At 39.5% G+C, this 18606-nt stretch overlaps 1 protein-coding gene across 7 annotated transcripts in view; it reads left to right on the forward strand.

The window, feature by feature from the left end:
• The window catches only part of CRIM1 (cysteine rich transmembrane BMP regulator 1), a 300103-nt gene that overhangs the window by 22905 nt on the left and 258592 nt on the right, over window positions 1–18606 (forward strand). For all 7 annotated transcript variants that reach the window (XM_073338355.1, XM_073338356.1, XM_073338359.1 and 4 more), the window contains exon 2: window positions 733–906. In XM_073338355.1, coding sequence (XP_073194456.1) covers window positions 733–906 — 174 coding nt within the window. The remainder of the gene's footprint in view (window positions 1–732; window positions 907–18606) is intronic.

The raw sequence follows: 18606 nt of genomic DNA on the forward strand, positions 1-18606 counted from the left end.
CAGCTCCTAAGATCTATAAACGAGCTCCTTAAGAAGCTCCTTAGCAGTTGGCAGCGAAGAGCCTGTGAGACAGTAGAGCAGTTTTTCCTAGTATAATGATGGGTGCTTGCAAGGCTACTGTTATCAGACCTCTCTCAAATTCACTATAGTATTTGACTCAGACCTCTTGCAGAAGTTTAATTCCACAGAATGACTACATATAGCGTGCAGTAGGTCCTATAACTTCTGTTAATTTCCAATGTCTCCTCATTATCTCACTCAGTAAAGCAATTTTACCTCTTCCCTGTATAATCCTGATTATTCAGATTCTCTCCAGCAAATCATTCTAATTTCAAGTAGTTTGCTAAAGGTATCGCAGTTTGCACAAGTGAGAGTGCTGCTTTTTTGCATTTTTCCCATGCACTTGATCTTACTACATGCAAATTATTTCCTCAGTATTAATACTAATATCAGAATAGGGAAATGTAACAATCTAGTATTCAGCATTCATATTGTCTGGATTAATATTTCTGAATTAATAAAATTGCTGCATGTGGCCCTCATACTTTATATATACAAAAGTGGCATATAAAATGTATCCAGTTTATAATAGCACTTAATTCTTTTAAATAGGAAAAAACCAAAGCTTGTTGAGTGCGCCTAATGTTGGCACCTTTGTGGGCAGCTTTAAGGCAGTTAAGTGGACTTAAGTGAAAATACAGTAAACATAGTGACTTCATTTTGTTTTTTCAGATGAAAATTGGGATGATGATCAGCTGCTTGGATTTGAACCTTGCAATGAAAACCTTGTAACCGGTTGCAACATAATCAATGGGAAATGTGAATGTGACACCATTCGCACTTGTAGTAATCCATTTGAGTTTCCAAGCCAGGATACTTGCCTGTCAGCTTTAAAAAGGATTGAAGGTAAGCGCTTGATTTTTTAGTAATTTTCAACTTGTAATTCCTTATTGTGTATCTTTCACTAGGGCCTATCACTAGATGATGATACTTGATCCGTAAAACAACGTAAGTGGTTTCAGGGACTAACTGCCTTTAACTTCCAAAAAGAACAGGAGTGATTTTTTTTTAAAAGTCTTAAAGATAATATTAGCACTGTGGAGTTTAAGGAAGATGTGGTTTATCCAGTTTGACGCTCAAGACACCTCAATTTGAAAATGGATGAGACTGATATTGTCTGTCTTTGTGTTAAGTGTCTTTTTAAAAAGTGCATTTCACCGTTGACAAGGACAAAACTAACACAAATTGTTTGTCCTCTTTTGACCTTTGTGCAGCTTCACAAATGCTTAGAGTTGTGGAAAAGCAAGTTGTTCAAAATTATATTATATTTATAGTGATAGATGAAAAAATGTTGGGACTTTAAATATCCTAAATAAAGAGGAAAAATCTTAAGGTGTTCTTGGTTGCCTTGACTCTCAATGTTTTGCATGATGATGGAATTGCTGCTCCTTTTTCAGAAGTATATAACGTACAATTACTTTAATACTAGTACTTCTCAATTGCTTGTCTTCCCTTTGTTTTAGCTCACTTTAGATCAACACTTTTTGTGTATACTTATCCTCATACTCACATTTGGTGTCATAGCACTTAGGACGTTGCTATATTACATGCTACTTAACAAAGCAGTCCTAAATTCGGCCAAAGAGTCAGCTCAGGGATATTGTGTTGCAATCAAACCTGCATGAAGTACTTTCTTAAAAGTTCTCTGGGCTGGGATGGAAAACGTTGTGGTTCTTGACAGCTGTCTATGCAATTTTACTTTGTCATAACATTTATTTTCCAACACATCCTAAGAATTTACAAGGAGATTATTTCAGATATGTAAATGAGTGAATTGGACTCAACTAAAAGTCCACAGCTGTAGCTTCACGTGGTGACTCAATGCAGTGTTAAACTTAAATGTTCTAAAAGAATACTAGTCATGTTGGTCTGAGTTATGAGGGTAGTTTAAATAAGTAAACTAACAAGTTCCCAGGAAAACAAAATGTTGAGACTTGCCTAAGTGTGTGAATCTTAATTAAGCAATGGAAAATGACAGTAATTTGAAAACCTGCTAAAGTTCTCATACAATAAACTAGAAAAATATGGAATAATAATAATAAGGTGAAAGTGAATATTCCTCTGTGCTGGGTCTGATCTGTTAGAAGCTTACCCACAGTAGGGGGCTTGTACTGCTAGTTTATTGGATATCATACCCCTAACTGAAAAAGTTTAAAATTGATCTAGAAGCGTAGTAGTACCAAGGGATGTCTCTGAAGTACAAAAGGCAGCAAAGAAACTAACACTTCAAGTTTGCGCCTTGTTTTAAAGTTTTTGTCTGCTGTTTTTTTCCACAGTTTATGACTTAAAGTGATAGATATGTTGTCTAATGCTGTGAGAAAGAAGTGCTGAATTCTGATCCTGACTCTGACAAAGACAGCCTCTGTGGTCTTAGAGAAACAGACAGAGAAGCTGTAACTTGCCTGTCTCAGAAAATGAGTTTACAATATTGATCTGGCTCCTGAACAAGAGTGTTCTGAGGATTAATGTTGTAAAGTACTTGGATAAAAGTCAAGTACCATTACAGATATCTAATTTATAATACTGTAGGTTAGTAATGTTAGACTATTTGTGTTTCTGGGAGATAATATACTTGCTGTGTATATCTTAACAAGCTTCAAATGATGTCTGCTGTCCTGAGTAATTTATTTCTAAGTGATTTAGCCTGTACTCTTCTATCTACTTTGTACTGCTTGTGAAGCCCTTCAGTTACGAAACTATAGAAAAATTCTTTGAAGCCACATTAAACCATTAAATACTTTAACGGTCAACAGAAAATAAGTTTGGTCTTTCACTGGTTTTTGCTCTATTTGTTTTTGTTTTTCAACAGCGAGTACTTTGAGAAAATAAAAATATTCAGGTCTCCCTCTTTCTTTCCTTCCTTTCTCTCTACCCTCTTCCCCCCCCAACCCCCAACATTGAAAGCCTAGTTAACATGTAAGTCATTGTCACTTCATGACAAAGCTCTAATACAGTTTTCTTCTCTAAGAGGTTCCAGCTACACTCCTAACAAGTGTTCATTGCTGATAGGAAACTATTCAAAGTATTCTACAGAACATGACTTACAGCATCAGACTTTTCACAGATTAAACCTATTTTTCTGAATTAGTAGCAAAAGGGGAGGGAGAGAAAAGCATAGCCACAACAGATTTTCTTGAATATGACCGAGGATATTTAAATTACAGCATAAAGCATACTTTTTAGCAGAAGTGTTCCCCCATTTATAAGCAGAGAAACATTTAAAAAAACCAACAAAATAAAAAGGACATGCACAAAAAACTCGATGTGCATTACTACCCATTATAGCAGTGAAACAAAGGACATGTTATGTATACTGCCAAATACACTTATGATTGAAATAAAAATGTGCTTTACCTTGTAAGTACTTATTCTCATAAATACACAGGGAGAAGCTATACTGGTATGACTATATCCACGCTGGGGAGTTGTACTTGTTAAATTGTATTGGTTTCTAAAGTGGTACAAAAACTCTGGAGATAAGCCATGTTAACACTATAAAATTGTCAACTTTACTTACGTTGGCATACAGCCACTGCAGTTGTTAAATTGCTTGTGTGTGTCTGCCCACTTGGCTCCTGGTGTTTGGTGGTGCACCTCCTCGCCATGAACATTTGTATTGATTGTATCGGGGGGGGGGGGGTATTGTGGGATGGCTTGTCAACAGTTGACAAGAAGGGATGAATATCAAGAGGGGAAAAGTACTTTTGTAGTACTAACAAGGCCAGTGCAATCAAGGTGGACATCTCCCATTCTCAACAGTTGACAAGAAATCTGGGAATGGATAGGTCACTACAAAAAGTAATTTTCCCTCTGCTGATACTCACGCATTCTTGTCAACTATTGGGAATGGGACGTCCACCTTGAGTACATTGGCCTTGTTAGCACTACAAAAGTAATTTTCCCTCTGATATTCACCCCTTCTTGTCAACTGTTGGGAATAGGTTTCAGAGTAACAGCCGTGTTAGTCTGCATTAGCAAAAAGAAAAGGAGTACTTGTGGCACCTTAGAGACTAACCAATTTATTTGAGCATAAGCTTTCGTGAGCTACAGCTCACTTCAGCGGATGCATGCTGTGGAAAATGCAGAAGATGTTTGTTTTTATACACACAAATCATGAAAAAAATAGATGTTTATCACTACAAAAGGTTTTCTCTCCTCCCACCCCACTCTCCTACTGGTAATAGCTTATGTAAAGTGATCATTCTCCTTACAATGTGTATGATAATCAAGGTGGGCCATTTCCAGCACAAATCCAGGATTTGCCACAAGTACTCCTTTTCTTGTTGAGAATAGGCCACTTCCTTCTTAATTGAATTGGCCTCGTTAGCACTGACCTCCCCCACCCCCCACTTGGTAAGGCAACCCTAATCTTTTCATGTCCTGTAATATATGTACTGCTTACTGTATTTTTCATTCCATGCATCTGATGAAGTAGGTTTTAGCCCACAAAAGCTTATGTCCAAATAAATTTGTTAGTCTCTAAGGTGTCACAAGGACTCCTTGTTGTTTTTGCTGATACAGGTCAGGAACACTGTGATGCACAAATAACTGTTTTCTTGATGTTTCTAACTTCAGCTGGTTAATGACATGGGAACATTTTTCTTTGTAACAATTAGTAAACTAAGTAAATAAGTACACAGTAATTGAAGATTATAAAAATAAATAAATAGCTTGCAACATTCAAGTAGCTGTTCAATATTTTGTTTTAGCCTCACTGTTCAGTGTGTAACCCCAGGCCTCGTTTACTGGAAACCATTCAAACCCTGCTCTGAAGACAAAGAATTGTTAATTTTTTTTTTCTCCTTGACTTTCCGATGGCACTTATCACTGAAGTATCTTAATGTTTCACAGACATTTAATGAATTTATTTTCACAACGCTTCTATGAGATGAGTGTAGGTATGACATATATGCATATGGTCACGTAGACATCGAGTAGAAACTAAGTGGTTATATTTTTAATAAGTTGGTTTATTGATTTTAATAAGTAGCTTTGAACAGCTTGACTGAGCCTTGATACTGGGTGTAAGATTATTTCACTGAATCCCAGATGTGACCATTTGGCAAATTTTTATTTGAGGCCTTGTCTCTCTTGAAGTTTAAATATGGGCAAGGAATTACTTTTGTAAATCAAGACAATGGGTCTTAAGTAATGACCAGGAAGACAACAGGCCCCAATAACCAAGAAGTCATTGATAAGAGTTTCTGCTGTTGATCTCAACCCCTTATATTTAAGTAATCTTGGTAGTCATCACTTCTTGTTATTCCATCAGTGTTGCTTATTTGGGACAAACATAGACTTATGGATGTGACTAAAAACAGTGCCCTAAAAGGAGAATCCCATAAGTGGATCAAGAGTCAGAATGGCATTGCCTGATCTGGATTGGACAAATGCATTTGAGGTGAGAAACCTGGGATTTCCCCTGATTTTGATCAGAAGATCATCTGAGAAGTCGCGTGGGATGTAGTTATACTGATGGTAGTATAGACCAAGCCAAGAACATCAGATAAGTCAGCTGACCTGAGAGTGACCCCCCCCCCCCAGTGTAATGGTACTTGCAACAGAAAATGTTGCCTGGTTCCCTAGACTGCAATTCCTGAATGACTCTGAAGCTCTACAAGGCAAGCAAGGTAAAGAGCAGATACTTTTTCTCTTTGGGTATGTCTACATTGAAATTAGACACCCACAGCTGGCTTATGCCTGCTGACTTGGACTGTGAGGCCGTTTCATTGCAGTGTAGACTTCTGGGCTTGGGCTGGAGCCCAGGCTCTAGAACCCTGCAAGGTGAGAGGGACTTGGGCTTCAGCCTGAGCCCAGAGGTCTGTGCTGCCATGAATCAGCCCTGTAGCCTGAGCCCGGTGAGCCCAAGTCAGCTGGCACAGGCCACCTGCAGGTTTTTAGTTGTAGTGTAGACATACCCTGTCTATTTAACAGGACTGTGCAGGGATGCCTGCCATGAGAGACCTATCCTAGCCTTGTGTGTGTGGCTAGCCATTAACAGTAATAGCATGGGTGTTTAAGTATATAGTACACGTTTTTTTACTTTTGGGTATTAACTAACCTAGATTTTAAAGCAAATCTTATTATTGATCTGAGCCACCTGGATTATCTAAAGATTTAAACCTGAACCCATTTTTTTCCACAAGGGAAAAATAAGTTACGAAATAAATCACATAAGAATAGAAAGATTAAATAAATCCTTTAATAATTATGTTAATTTTGTGGTTTGATTATTATTTGTGCTCATGCAGTAACTTCACCAATTGTTGGTCTTAAGCTGTTCTCTTTGTAGTTAAGTTGTATTGTTAACTCCTTGATTAACTCAATTTACAAGGTAATTTCATTATTATCTTGTTTTATACTTCACGGAAATAAAAGAAACTATATAACTTTGTAGCTAGTGCTCTTGAACAAAAATTGTAATATACCGAAATTAGTTTTTTCTGATCAACTGGTGATGAGGTAAAAACAACCCTAAGTTAAAGGGAATTTAATTATTCTTAGAGCATTGGCCTCAGGTCCTAACAAAACCCATATTATTACAAGCCGTATTATACCCATTTTCAGATGGGTAGCTGAGGCACAGAGAAATTGTCAAAGTATCCAGTAATTTTAGGTGCCCAATTTGAAGCACCTAAAACCTGATTTTGTCAGAATACTTTACGTAATATAGCATGGAATATGTTCAAAGCACAGTTCCTGTTGACTTCAGTTGCAGCTGAGGGTTCTAGGCACTTCTGCATGTCAGACCACAAGATACCAAGTTGGGCTTTCAGAAATTGAGGAACTCTCAATTAGTGACTACCTGTAAAAAGGTTGGTTTAAGTGATTTGCCCAGCATCACATAAGAACTCTGTGGCAGAGGCGGGGGTAGAATCCAGCTCTTTTATGCTTTAACCTTAAGTTTTTCCTTTCTCTTCCTGTGATGCCCTGACTCATTCGTTACACTTCCAAGTTCTGTAACCAATGAAGCAGGGATCCTACAGGCAGGTCTCTGTTTATAACACAATCCTGATTCATCCCTAAAGCAAGTCCATCTGATGTACTGAATGAGGCAGAGTTCCTGTGGGGAAAATCAGTTTTTGATCATCATAACGCATGCACAGTGGGGCTGAATAAAGCTTGATTCTGGCGTTTTCTAACTTTTGATTGCTTGACTTTACAACCTTAATGTTCTTTTAATATAGGTGTGTACATGTGTAATTGCCTAGGTTTTTAAAAAGCAAACTGAAAAAAAAAATACCATCATGTGGCATTATTAATACACAGGTTAGTTAATTAGCAAAGCTGGAATGTTTAGATTCTCAACCACCTGGGCTAATGGGATAACTCATAGCAATAGTAGGTTATCCCCTGTGAACCAACATGAAAGTGGGATGAGACGCTTTCTACCATTGGGTTTACCAGAGGAATGGTGAGACCTAGATCTTGGGTCCATTCCAGGCTGTGGAGGGAAGTATGCTTTAGTGGGCATAGACTCTCTTGCCGATTTTCCTGCAAGGTTGACCCTTTTTGCCCTGTCTCTCTACTCCTCCCCTGACGTCTTGTCACAGTCTCAATGTCTTGGTCTTCTCATCCTATTCCTAGTCTTCCCTCCAGGCTTGCTGTACAAGTTCCAGTCTGCCACTCCCCACACCCTGTTTCCCTACCCAGCCAGTCCTTCCCAGCTCCTCATCTGGTCTGTCTCTTCCCACCTCCCCCTACTGGCTCCCAGACTTGATCTCCCTCCCTCGGCTCTTCATCCAGTCTCAATTTCCTGCCCTTCCCAGTTCCTCCCTCACTCTGTCCCAATTTCTTACCCTGCTGGTCTCAGATTTCTCCCTGCAGCCCAGCTCCTTGTCAGGTGAGTCCCCCTTCCCCTCACTGGTTCCTAGTCCCAGTCTTTGTTCAGACAGTCACCTAGTTCCTCATCCAATCTGTGTTTCCCTTCTACTCTCTGCCAGCTGTCTCCTAGCCCCAGGTTTTTTGCACAACTTCCCCTTCCCTCCAAGCCCTTCTCACCTGCTCAGTCTTTCACTAGACTCCTCCTTCTCACATTCTACCCCTTTTCTACCACCCTAGCCTGCTTTTGTCTTCTCTGCACTCAAATCTGTCTACTTTCTCCTGAGTGCCAGCAGCGGGAGGAGCATTGAAAGCGCTGGGGAGACAGGCTCTCTAACCTCCGTTTCAGTGTCTTGTACCACCTCAGCCTGAAGCAGCTGGAAGCTGCCTTTAGCTGTAGACTCGGACTTAAGCATGCTCATTTTGTTTTGTGGGGAAGAGACATGCAGAGTCCAGTCACAGGGAAGATTCGTGAGAGCTTTCGGAATAATTCAGCCTGAGGTTGATACCCAACATGGAAAAATTCTGTCTGAATGGTTAGCTGTGCATAACTTTGCACAGCCAAAAAACTGGATCTATCATGGGAAGTGTCTGGCAACCAGCCCAACCTTGGAGTGTTCACATTAGCTATGGTTAAACATTTAATGGTCATAAACCTTCATGCTTCAGGGCATGACAATGAATAAATTTGAGGCTAGGAAAAAACATATACGAGCAAGTTATGTAAATATATATTATAGGGGTTTCTTGAACCTTCCTATGAAGGAAAGAAGCATCAGATACTGGGTCATGGTAATCAGGATACAAGACTTGATGGATCACTGGTCTGATTTGATGCAGGAATTCCCATGTTCTTGAGCTCCAGGCAGTAAGTGTGGCTATTTTCAGCTTTTGAAGGATCTATTGATGGCAGTTTGATCCAATAACTGGGAAGTTGACAGACCTAGACCATGGGTGGGGGTTTCCAGAGGCTGAATCTGGGAAGAGTCAAGTCTGTGAGTATGAAAGCATCAGATGGCTCTCAAGAACTTTTCTAGAAAAGAAAAGAGGAAGTTCATAGCAGATGGGCTAAGCTAAAGTGTAGTCCTGGAAGATTGCGTCCCCCTCCTATTTTCCTAAACATTCAGGGAACATTCAGAGATGCAGAAACCCTACATCTTTCACTAACTTCAAATGATATGGGTACTCAGTACCTCAGAAAATCTGGCGTTGAGGTTATAATGGGGAATTCTTCAAGGCTTGTTCTCATCAGCTGTGAAAACGCATTGTAGTGTTGTCCAGCTAAAGGACTCACTAAAAATTTTGGAGAGATTCTCTGTGAGTTGCTGAGGGACAGGTGTATTCTGAGTTTATCCTTCAGCAGTCTGGTGCATTCCAAAGGAAAAATAAATCCTCAAATATTCTGATTAGACTGCAGCTCTCTGTGTCAAGCATTAATAGGCCCTGATTCTGATCTGGGCTTGAGTACTGCTGTAACACATGTACAGATTGAGGATTAGGAAGCAATGGTTTAGTAATCTACAGAGAGCAATGAGTGTGCCACCAGATGCAAAGAAATCTTTCCAAAACCCTTAACTTAAATGCTCCTAAACCCCATTTCCATCAAGCTTATAATAAAACACACAGTGACAATTTAAATGTGAAAATTAAAACTATTTTTGCTGGTTTGGGGGCAAATTTTTGTTTAGAAATTATGTACTTGGTCAAGTAAATGTACACCATCTCTGCAGCAGACATTATGTTCTGGTAGAAAATTTTGGTCAAACTGCACTCTACAACAAATATAGTTAACACAGTTTTTGGTCTGGACATAAAAAATGTGTCCTTTAATTTAATTTCATAAACTTCTTATTGTGTTGAGGAAGAGGGATTCGTGTTGTCTTCCTCTCTCTCCTCCTTCCCCACCCCATTTTTATTTTAAAGTTCCTGAGATTTGCTGATTATGAAGATGGTTGAAGTTATTTGAAACATACTTTTTGCATTCCATTATTCTTACACGTAGTTGAATAACTCTAAAGCTGGTCCAACAGGTATTACAGCATTTTCCTATATTGAACATTAAATTTGAGAAGGCAGCTTCATTCTAAATATTAGCCTTCAGTTCATAAATTTGACTTCTTTTGGGCTGAAAGTTCACCTGTGTGGTCTGAAAGGTTGATACGTCATGAGAATTAGAGCTAAATAAGTTGAATTTTTATTGAATTATATGAGTGTTGGAATAAATCTTCTACTTTCAAAAAAAAAATCATGTATGTTTTTGCTCCAATAACTCAAATGGCTGAACTTTAAAACTTGGCATCTATCTTCAGTCAGGAATGTGATCCTGGCAAAGGGCCAAATTTTGCCCTTGAATGTGCTTATGTTGCTTGTTACCTATGTTTGGCTCCCATTTTAGTTATTTGAAGGCAGAATTTAGCCCAAACTGTGGGGCAAACTGTTTTAGTAGTTTTAAACCTTTTATTAATGTTTGTGCATGCCAGACTTATATCTTTTAAGCTGTTCAAAAGCATGCACCATAGTCTGAGGAGAGAACAGTCTGCAGTTTAAATTGCTTCTGCCAGTATACTCAATTTTTCGTGCAAAAAGGGAACTGGAATTAAATCAATAACAAACACGATTTAATTAAAAGTACCACCTTTGCACAAGAACCATCTGTGAGCGCAGACGACTGCACAAAATGTTTAACTGCATAATTAAAGTCTATTCTAGCCGATAAGTTTTGTAAATAAGTATTTAACTACGGTTCCACAAGAGAAATGAATTCTGCTCAAGGCACCCTCAGTCAGGGATTAGTAGTGTATTCCTCCTCATCTTCTCTATCTCTAGACAATGCCCTGTGTATATTGTAGCAAGTTGGCTCTAAATTCCATGGCAAAGTCTGACAGTTTGGAAATTCTGCAGCAGCTTTCAGGTAGATTAAAAAACTGAAGCTTTTATTTTATTAAACATGAAAATTGATGTTGGTACAGTATTCCTTTTTTGTTCAGTTTAACTTATTTTAATATTGTGCTTACATTCTTAGGTGTTGCAGCTGAGTTTTATTGATGGTACATAACTTCATTGTATAAGTTGTTAGGGAGGGGTGGAAAGGGAAAGCCAGAAACTCAAGCATCTGGCTAGGGGACATTTGGAACCTTTGGTACTCAGGAAGTCATGGGGTTTGGATTGGGATTGTAGGAGAGGAACATTCTGCCAAAATAATTAGCAGTGAAATAATATTGACATTCAACTTCTCATCTTTAGATTCAGCGTTAACACCCCATGGAGACAAATGGGTGCTGATCATATCTTACTTTCAGCTATTTGAAGCTGTCATTGGCAGGCATCCATGCCATCTGATGCTTAAGGGCTTCTATTCAGATACTATGGATTGTCCTGGACTCAGAGTGAAAACATAGGTTGCTCTCAGCTATCCTATCATTACAACTTGCTGCCATCATTATTCAAACATATCTTAATGCCTGGTTGTCGTCTTTTCCTGCCCAGCCACAACTGCGTTTCCTACCTGGACAACTTTGTCTTTTTTATATGTAGTGACAAGTTGCAAGTTCTAAAGCAAATGTTGAGACATAACAAGATTCTCTTACTTCAAACTGGAACAAAACTGCATTTAAACTTTACTTTCAGGGCGGTTGCCCCGGCAAAGCCTTTTGAAGGAGGCTGCAGAAGCTGCTGCTGGGATCAGAAGTTCTCACTCTCTGTGCTTTACCCTGGGGGGCAGGAGGGAGTCTGGCTGGAGTTCCTAAAGGTTGCTGTTTGGCCTGAGCATTTGGGATGGAGGTGTGGGCTTGCCCATGGCCACTTTTCTGGGCAAAGGCAGATAATATAGATCTTGTATTTAAATATGTAGTAGGTAATGCTGACGGATTATCAACTTTGTCTTATATGAGACTTTACCATGTACAAAGTGTCAGCTATCTACTGGGCTAGAATGACAGTGAAATTAGTGTAAGTAAAAAAAAAAAAAAAAAAAGCTGCAAATTCACACTTACTGAGGGTTATAGAAGATACTGTGAATTGTAATATTGAGAAAATAACATGCTCATTTGATTGGACAGTATTGCGATTAATACTAACTAGCGAGTTTGGTTATTCAAACTGAAATCTGGAATTCTGGCTTTTGAATGTTAAAATGTGCAAGCTTTAATACTGTATGAATGTAGGTTTGGTTTAATTTAATACTTTAGAGAATGGTATGTAAAAATTTACATATCTATATCTATAATATGATATTTTAGAATATTTAATCACTTGTAGCTAGAACTGGGTGGAGAAAGGGTTTCTGTTTTTGTGGAGTATTTTGGAAATATTGGTTTTGTTTAGATTTGGATTGCCCTGGAGCAGCAGACCCTTGATGCCCTGGGGTCCCCAGCAGCTTGCCAGGTGAGGTGTCAGGAAATAAAGCTAGTGTCTGACATAAAGGTCTCCATGAAACATTTTGATTTTAATAAATTGACAATTTTCAGACACAACTTTTCATCAGTTGTTTGGAAAATGTAAACTATATTTTTAAATATTGTGGAAACTGATTTTTCTCTGTCCATTGTTACCTGTTCTAATATGGGAACTGTGTACATTTAACTGTAATAAAGGTGTATCCTTTTGTTGAAATATTTTGAAACTTAGAGCTACAGTATTTTCAGTGAATCTGAGCCACTATCGCTATGGTTCCCAATCTAGTGCTTTATCTTCATTTTTCTATCAGTGGAAAAACATTGATTGCTGTGCTTAATCAGGGCAGTGACCCTTTCTACTGAAAGCTAATAAGTCTTACTATTAATGTAGGCCTAAAAATAAGAGCTGACAAGAACCATCTGGATTGTAGTGAAGCCATTTATATTGTCTCATAAAATCCTATACTCAAAATTAATTCAAATTTGGTTGGATAAAATCTGCACATGAATTGAAAACAGACTTAAGGCCTTTAGCAAAGGGTAATTGATAAATTGCTAAGTATGGTTGGGGAGACATTTAGTGGGATTTTGCAGGGATCAGTGGAGGGAGTAAACAGTAATTTAATGAAAATAGAGAATGATATTAAAGTGGGGAAGTGTTGTGACAGTTACAAATGCAAATATAGCTATGCAGTAGAAACACGAGCAAGAAATAAAATGAGAATCAACTTGAAAAAATGCAAACTAATATTGTATGTGTAAGCAATTATAATCCAGCACAGATTCAATAATTGGGTGAAACCAGAAAAGCAGTGATGTCAGCATAAGCTTGCGTGTAATGCAAATAATGATATATTGAAGAGTGGCTGGCTAGTGCAACTTTTAGCTGCATAGACACAGAACCTCAGAAACTGGTGTTTGTACCTGATACATTTGGAAAGATGCTGGGTTCTGGTTGCAGGCTCTGTGGCCTGCAGCTAGAAGCCAGCTGGTTGTCAAAGAGGGAAGATCTACAAGGGTTGCTCCTCTCCTATGTTTTGCTCAGAGACCTGGAAGAAAGGGGGAAAAGGTGGGGAGAAGAAGCAGGGAGACTAACAGTGTCATGCCTCGGAACTGACTGTATGCTGGAGAAATTCCTCAGCCAGGGAGTAGGGAACCAGCTACGAGGCATGTACCCTTTAGCTTCCTGTCTTCTGTATGTTTCTGTGACTGTAATCAGTACAGAATCAGCTGTGGAAAGTTTGATTAAGAAATGTCTCAAAATACAGATATAAGGCTCACCGCTCCCTCTGGTCTTTTCTAAATCTGAGGAAGGGGCCAACGGAATACAGATTTCAAAATCTAAGTTGGAGGAGCTGCTGGGCTAATGCCCAGGACTCTCTTCAAAGTATTTTCCATGTTCCCTGAACTTCACTGTGTGTGTGTGTGTGAGAGAGAGAGAGGGGTACTCTCAGAAAGTAGTAGGTTTCCCCTTCTACAATGTATTATTGTAGATAAATGTATTATTGGTGAGATGATTTTGACTGGCTTCAAAGTGATCCTTCAATTTTATACATGAGAGTAGTTTACATTCTCCCTCAGAAGCATTTTGACATGAGGTAGTTGATTCCCTGCTCCTCCCTTCTTTCCATCTGCTGTCCGTCCATGAAGTCTCTTGACTCTAGGGCAGGGGTGGCCAACCTGTGGCTCTGGAGCCACATGCGGCTCTTCAGAAGTTAATATGCGGCTCCTTGCATAGACACCGACTTGGGGGCTGGAGCTCCAGGTGCCAACTTTCCAATGTGCTGGGGGGTGCTCACTGCTCAACCCCTGGCTCTGCCCCCACTCCACCCCTTCCTGCCCCCTCCCCTAAGCCTGCAGTGCCCTCACTCCTCCCACCTTAGCCTCCTGCATGCCATGAAACAGCTGATTGGGAGATGTGAGGTGGGGAGGGAGGGGGAGGCGCTGATTGGCAGGGCTGCTGTTGGGTGGGAGGCGCTGGGTGGGGGGAGCTGCTGTTCTATTACTGTGGCTCTTTGGCAATATACATTGGTAAATTCTGGCTCCCTCTCAGACTCAGGTTGGCCACCCCTGCTGTAGGGAACTCCCATGCACATAAAACTAAGCATGTAATTGTTTGCAGGATCAGCAGGTAAGTGTGTTTTAAGGATTATGTGTATATACACAAGTACATACACATAGAGTAGAATTTGATTGCCTTTAATACATTACTCTCAATTTAATATTTTTAACTTAACCCTTACAGCTTTGTTCTTGAGTACTTATATGTTAGGGCAAGTGCTGTTTAAATTATAGTCTGTGAGGGGTTTTCCCTGGGTTAGTTACCTTGCCTCTTTATTATGACTGATTATTTATCATCAATATGATTATTAATGATCATAATCAAAATAATTTGTATTGCAGTGGTCCTAGAGGTTCCAATCAAGATCAGGGCCCCACTGTGCAAATTACCGTACAAGAACAGTAAGAAACAGTTCTGTTCTGAAAAGTTTATAATCTAAATAGACAAGACCAACAAATCAGGATAAAACAATTATCTCCATTTTACAGATGAGGAACAGAGATAAGTGGTTTTTGCTGAAGATAGCACAGAAGTAGTCTCCTGAGTCCCAAAGCAGTGCTGTAGCAAGACCATCCTTCCTCTCTAAGAACTCCATTTTGTACTCTTCCACCTATGATTTATCCCAAGGCTTCTTTACTTTTTTGGATAGCTTTGGTGCTAATATGGAATTCAGACATACCTCATTTCAGAGATTTTTCTTTTAAAAGCAGTGCTGCTGACCAAATGTTTCCCATCTCCTTATGCACTATATATTATACTATCCAGAAAATACCTGTAGTCTTTGAGTTTTGTGCTGTACTGTCAAATAGCTAGAGTCTAGCTACGTTAGATCAGTCTGTGTTAAATCATGTTAATTTTAACTTTCAACACAGAAACTAAACAAAGCATTCCAGGTTAAGAGCTATAAAGATTCTTTGGAAGAGAACAAAATAGTGAACTTTTATAGTCAAGTGGGTTTATGGCTGGCTTTGTAAACTTGAGTTTTATGCACATGTAAAATAGTTGTCATAGTGACAAACAATCCACATTAATTTAAGGTGCTGGAATTTAAATGATTTGTAAAATATACATGCCAAAAATCTTAGCTTCTAAAATATTAATTAATTCGACGTTAAATGTTAGTTAAACATGCTTGGCACTGGCAGATAACTCTGGAAAGGCAAAGAAAATATTCACCCTAGGTTAAAAAATACTGAAGTTCTTAAAATGTTCATTTGACCTTTGGCTAATGGATACAGTCGCATTGTAGCAAAGGAAATGCCTAACATTCTAGCATCTGGGTTTGAGTCTTCATACTACTTGGCACAGTTACATCAGTAGGTCTCGTCTCTTTTTTTCCACAGTAGTCACTGCAGACTTTTTGCAGAAGTGGATAAGGGACAGTAATAATGCCAAAAGCTACATGTCTTTTCTGTCTGCTCCAGGCAGGGTTATAATTGAATGGCTTGTTTCATAGGGTGTCTTGGACAAAAAAGGAGAAGAAACAAAGCTATTGGAAGTCAGGCTGGAATTTTGTTTCAGTAGTGCACCCAGATGCTACGATTTAAAAATTTCAGTAGAGCTTCCAGATTTATTTTTGGAAAGAATAGCCCACCTTTTAAAGGAAAAAAATGTAAAGCTTTTCAATAGCCTTGTTTTTCACATATCACAGTGAATGCTGTATAAGAACAAAGATAGTAAAGAAAAAAATCAGCATTGCATTTTCTTCAAAGTCAGATTCCCCTATCTGTCAGGGGTTTAACTGATGTCCCCTGTCTGAGGCATACTGGGTGGTATAGTTGTGACAGATTGGTGATATAGCTGTGTCAAATACATTTTATTTTGTGAATACCATTTCTTTTCAGGGGCTCCACTTTGTATTGCAATCTTCATTGTGGGCTAGACTAAAACATCCATTATGTGTGATGTTAACAGGTTGGGCAACTCTCAAAGAGCGCAGAGTTAAGGTTGGGTTGCAGGGCTAGCACGTACCTTAACTTTGTATTTCCTGGTTTTGAGGGATTGAAGTTAACCCCTCTCTACATTCTAGAAGGTTGAGGCACTACTGGGCAATGTTCACTCCCTCTCTTAATGATGTTTGGACTCCTTATTGCTTATTAAATGCCCCCAGAGTGACCGTATCCAAAGAGGCATATAAGGAGTTGGGATATTATGTGGAGGTTAGCCAAAACCTACTTAACCATCTACTTATGATCCATTGGGGAGTCTAGATTCAAAGCCTGGCACCAAAATGGTTTAAGCCTAATACATTAAGGCCATGTATGTACCCACCAAAACAGGGTTTGTAGAACAGAAGGGAACTGCTCTAGTCATTATAGCTCCCTGTAAGCCACTACAGTCCTGCTTCTAACCCCATTATTGTAGGAGCGCTGCAAGAGGAGTTTTTACCATCAGGTAGGAGATGAATCTAGCCCATAGAAAATGCAACTGGCAATCCTGTGTGGCAGGAACATAGCTCCCAGCCAAGGGGTGGCGCTAACTGCAACAATGTAACAAGGAGTAGTAGACCTGATTTCATACTGGTGGGCATCGTGCAAAAAGGAGGTCTAGTGTCATTTGTAATTTCAACAGATCTATAGTTTATGCTAACTAGGGTAGGTTCAATTTACTCAATATTTGTTTGTAGAAGGTATATCCCTGCACTTAGTCTATGCTTAAATACAACTTAAATGTGCAGAAGTGTAACAAGTAGCAGCTGGATATTCACGAGAATTTTAATAAGGATTTCATACTGTTTTTACATTGACAAAGGGTTAAGTTTTCCCATCTCCTGGGTCTCTCTGAAGTTGTCTCTCGCTGGCAGACTTATTTCTCATGCTGAATCTCACAGCCTGGCCCAGTCTACCGCTCTGGATGGACACCAATCTATGATGCGTAGACTCCACTACTGGATCCCATGTTCTTCCAAGAACTCCAGTTTTGGGGTCCAAGTAGTGGTTAATCACTGTCAAGTGCTAGGAACTGTCACCAACCAAGTGTGAATCCCATGCCTGACACCCTTCTTGGGCAGCAAGACTCTGCAGCCACCTAGGCCCCAGAACCAGGGTCTCAGCCCTCCTGCACCCAAAGCTGCTTATATCCACATCTGCGGAGTTCCACCTTGCTGTGGACACTTAGCTTCTTGGTTGATCTCTTTAGGGACAATGTGGTAGGCAAGTACATTAAACACAGAATTAAAGGAATTTCTTAATCACAAACAATTTACTCTTAAACAGCATCAGTTACAGATCTTTGAAAAACAAACAGCCCTGAGACTCGCATCTATGAGTGTCGTCTCACCCTTTTCTCTGTGTGAAGCCTGTTTCAGGAAAGGCAAACTTCCTCATGTCTTCTCTGTTCTTAGCATGGACTTCTGGCATGTGGCCATTAACTGGCCTCTTGCTCAAAAAAGCAACTACATTTTTTTTAAAGGGGGGGGTCTTTATCCCAAAGCCGAAGGCCCAACCAGTAGCAAACCATTTGTTCCAGCAGAAAAGAGTCTCTTAATGTTGATGGCCCTTGCTTGCTCTGTGCCAGCTTCTTAGGCATTCAGCTGTGTGTCAAACACCTACCTACACAAGAGGACTCTACCCTCACAGATACTACAGAAACCTTTGGGAATACAACACATGAGCACTGCAGGATGAAGTGTGAACACTTCCTCTGTGTGTAGACAAAACTCATGTTTACGTCAGGGTGTTTGTAAACAGCGGTTTACCTACATCTGGTCTACATTCAAACAGAGGCTGCTCCATGCAAACCATCCTAGACTTTTGCTAAATGTTACCACCCCTTACCCTGCGAATTCCTTCTGAGGTGTTTTCACTTACATTCATTAAGCCCTGCTGGCCACTGTCATCTACCAGTCTGACAATCTCCAGCACAAGAAGACACCCTAGTGCCCTTCTGACACAACCTACAAAACTCAGTGCTGAAATAAGGCCTGCTTAATCTTCAGAGGTACATTAGCATCTGTCCTTATATTATAGTAATGGCTCTGACAAGCTGCTCTACCTAATCCCTCCACCATTCAATATAGCTACACCTAACACTGTGAATGTATCTGGGATGCATGAAGATAAATGCTGGAATTTAGCACAATGCTATGCTCTCTTAGGAGAGAGAACTATTTACTTATTGTAGATTTAAGACCAAGATGAACTGTAGATCATCTAGTTTGACTTGCTGTATAACACAGGCCAGAGAACTTAATTGTTCCTTCATACATTGAGCCTAATAACTTGTACTTGATTAAAGCAGCTTCTAATAGGGCAACCAGTCTTGAACTGA

This window comes from Lepidochelys kempii, chromosome 3, assembly GCF_965140265.1.
Source record: "Lepidochelys kempii isolate rLepKem1 chromosome 3, rLepKem1.hap2, whole genome shotgun sequence".
Classification (NCBI taxonomy): domain Eukaryota; kingdom Metazoa; phylum Chordata; order Testudines; family Cheloniidae; genus Lepidochelys; species Lepidochelys kempii.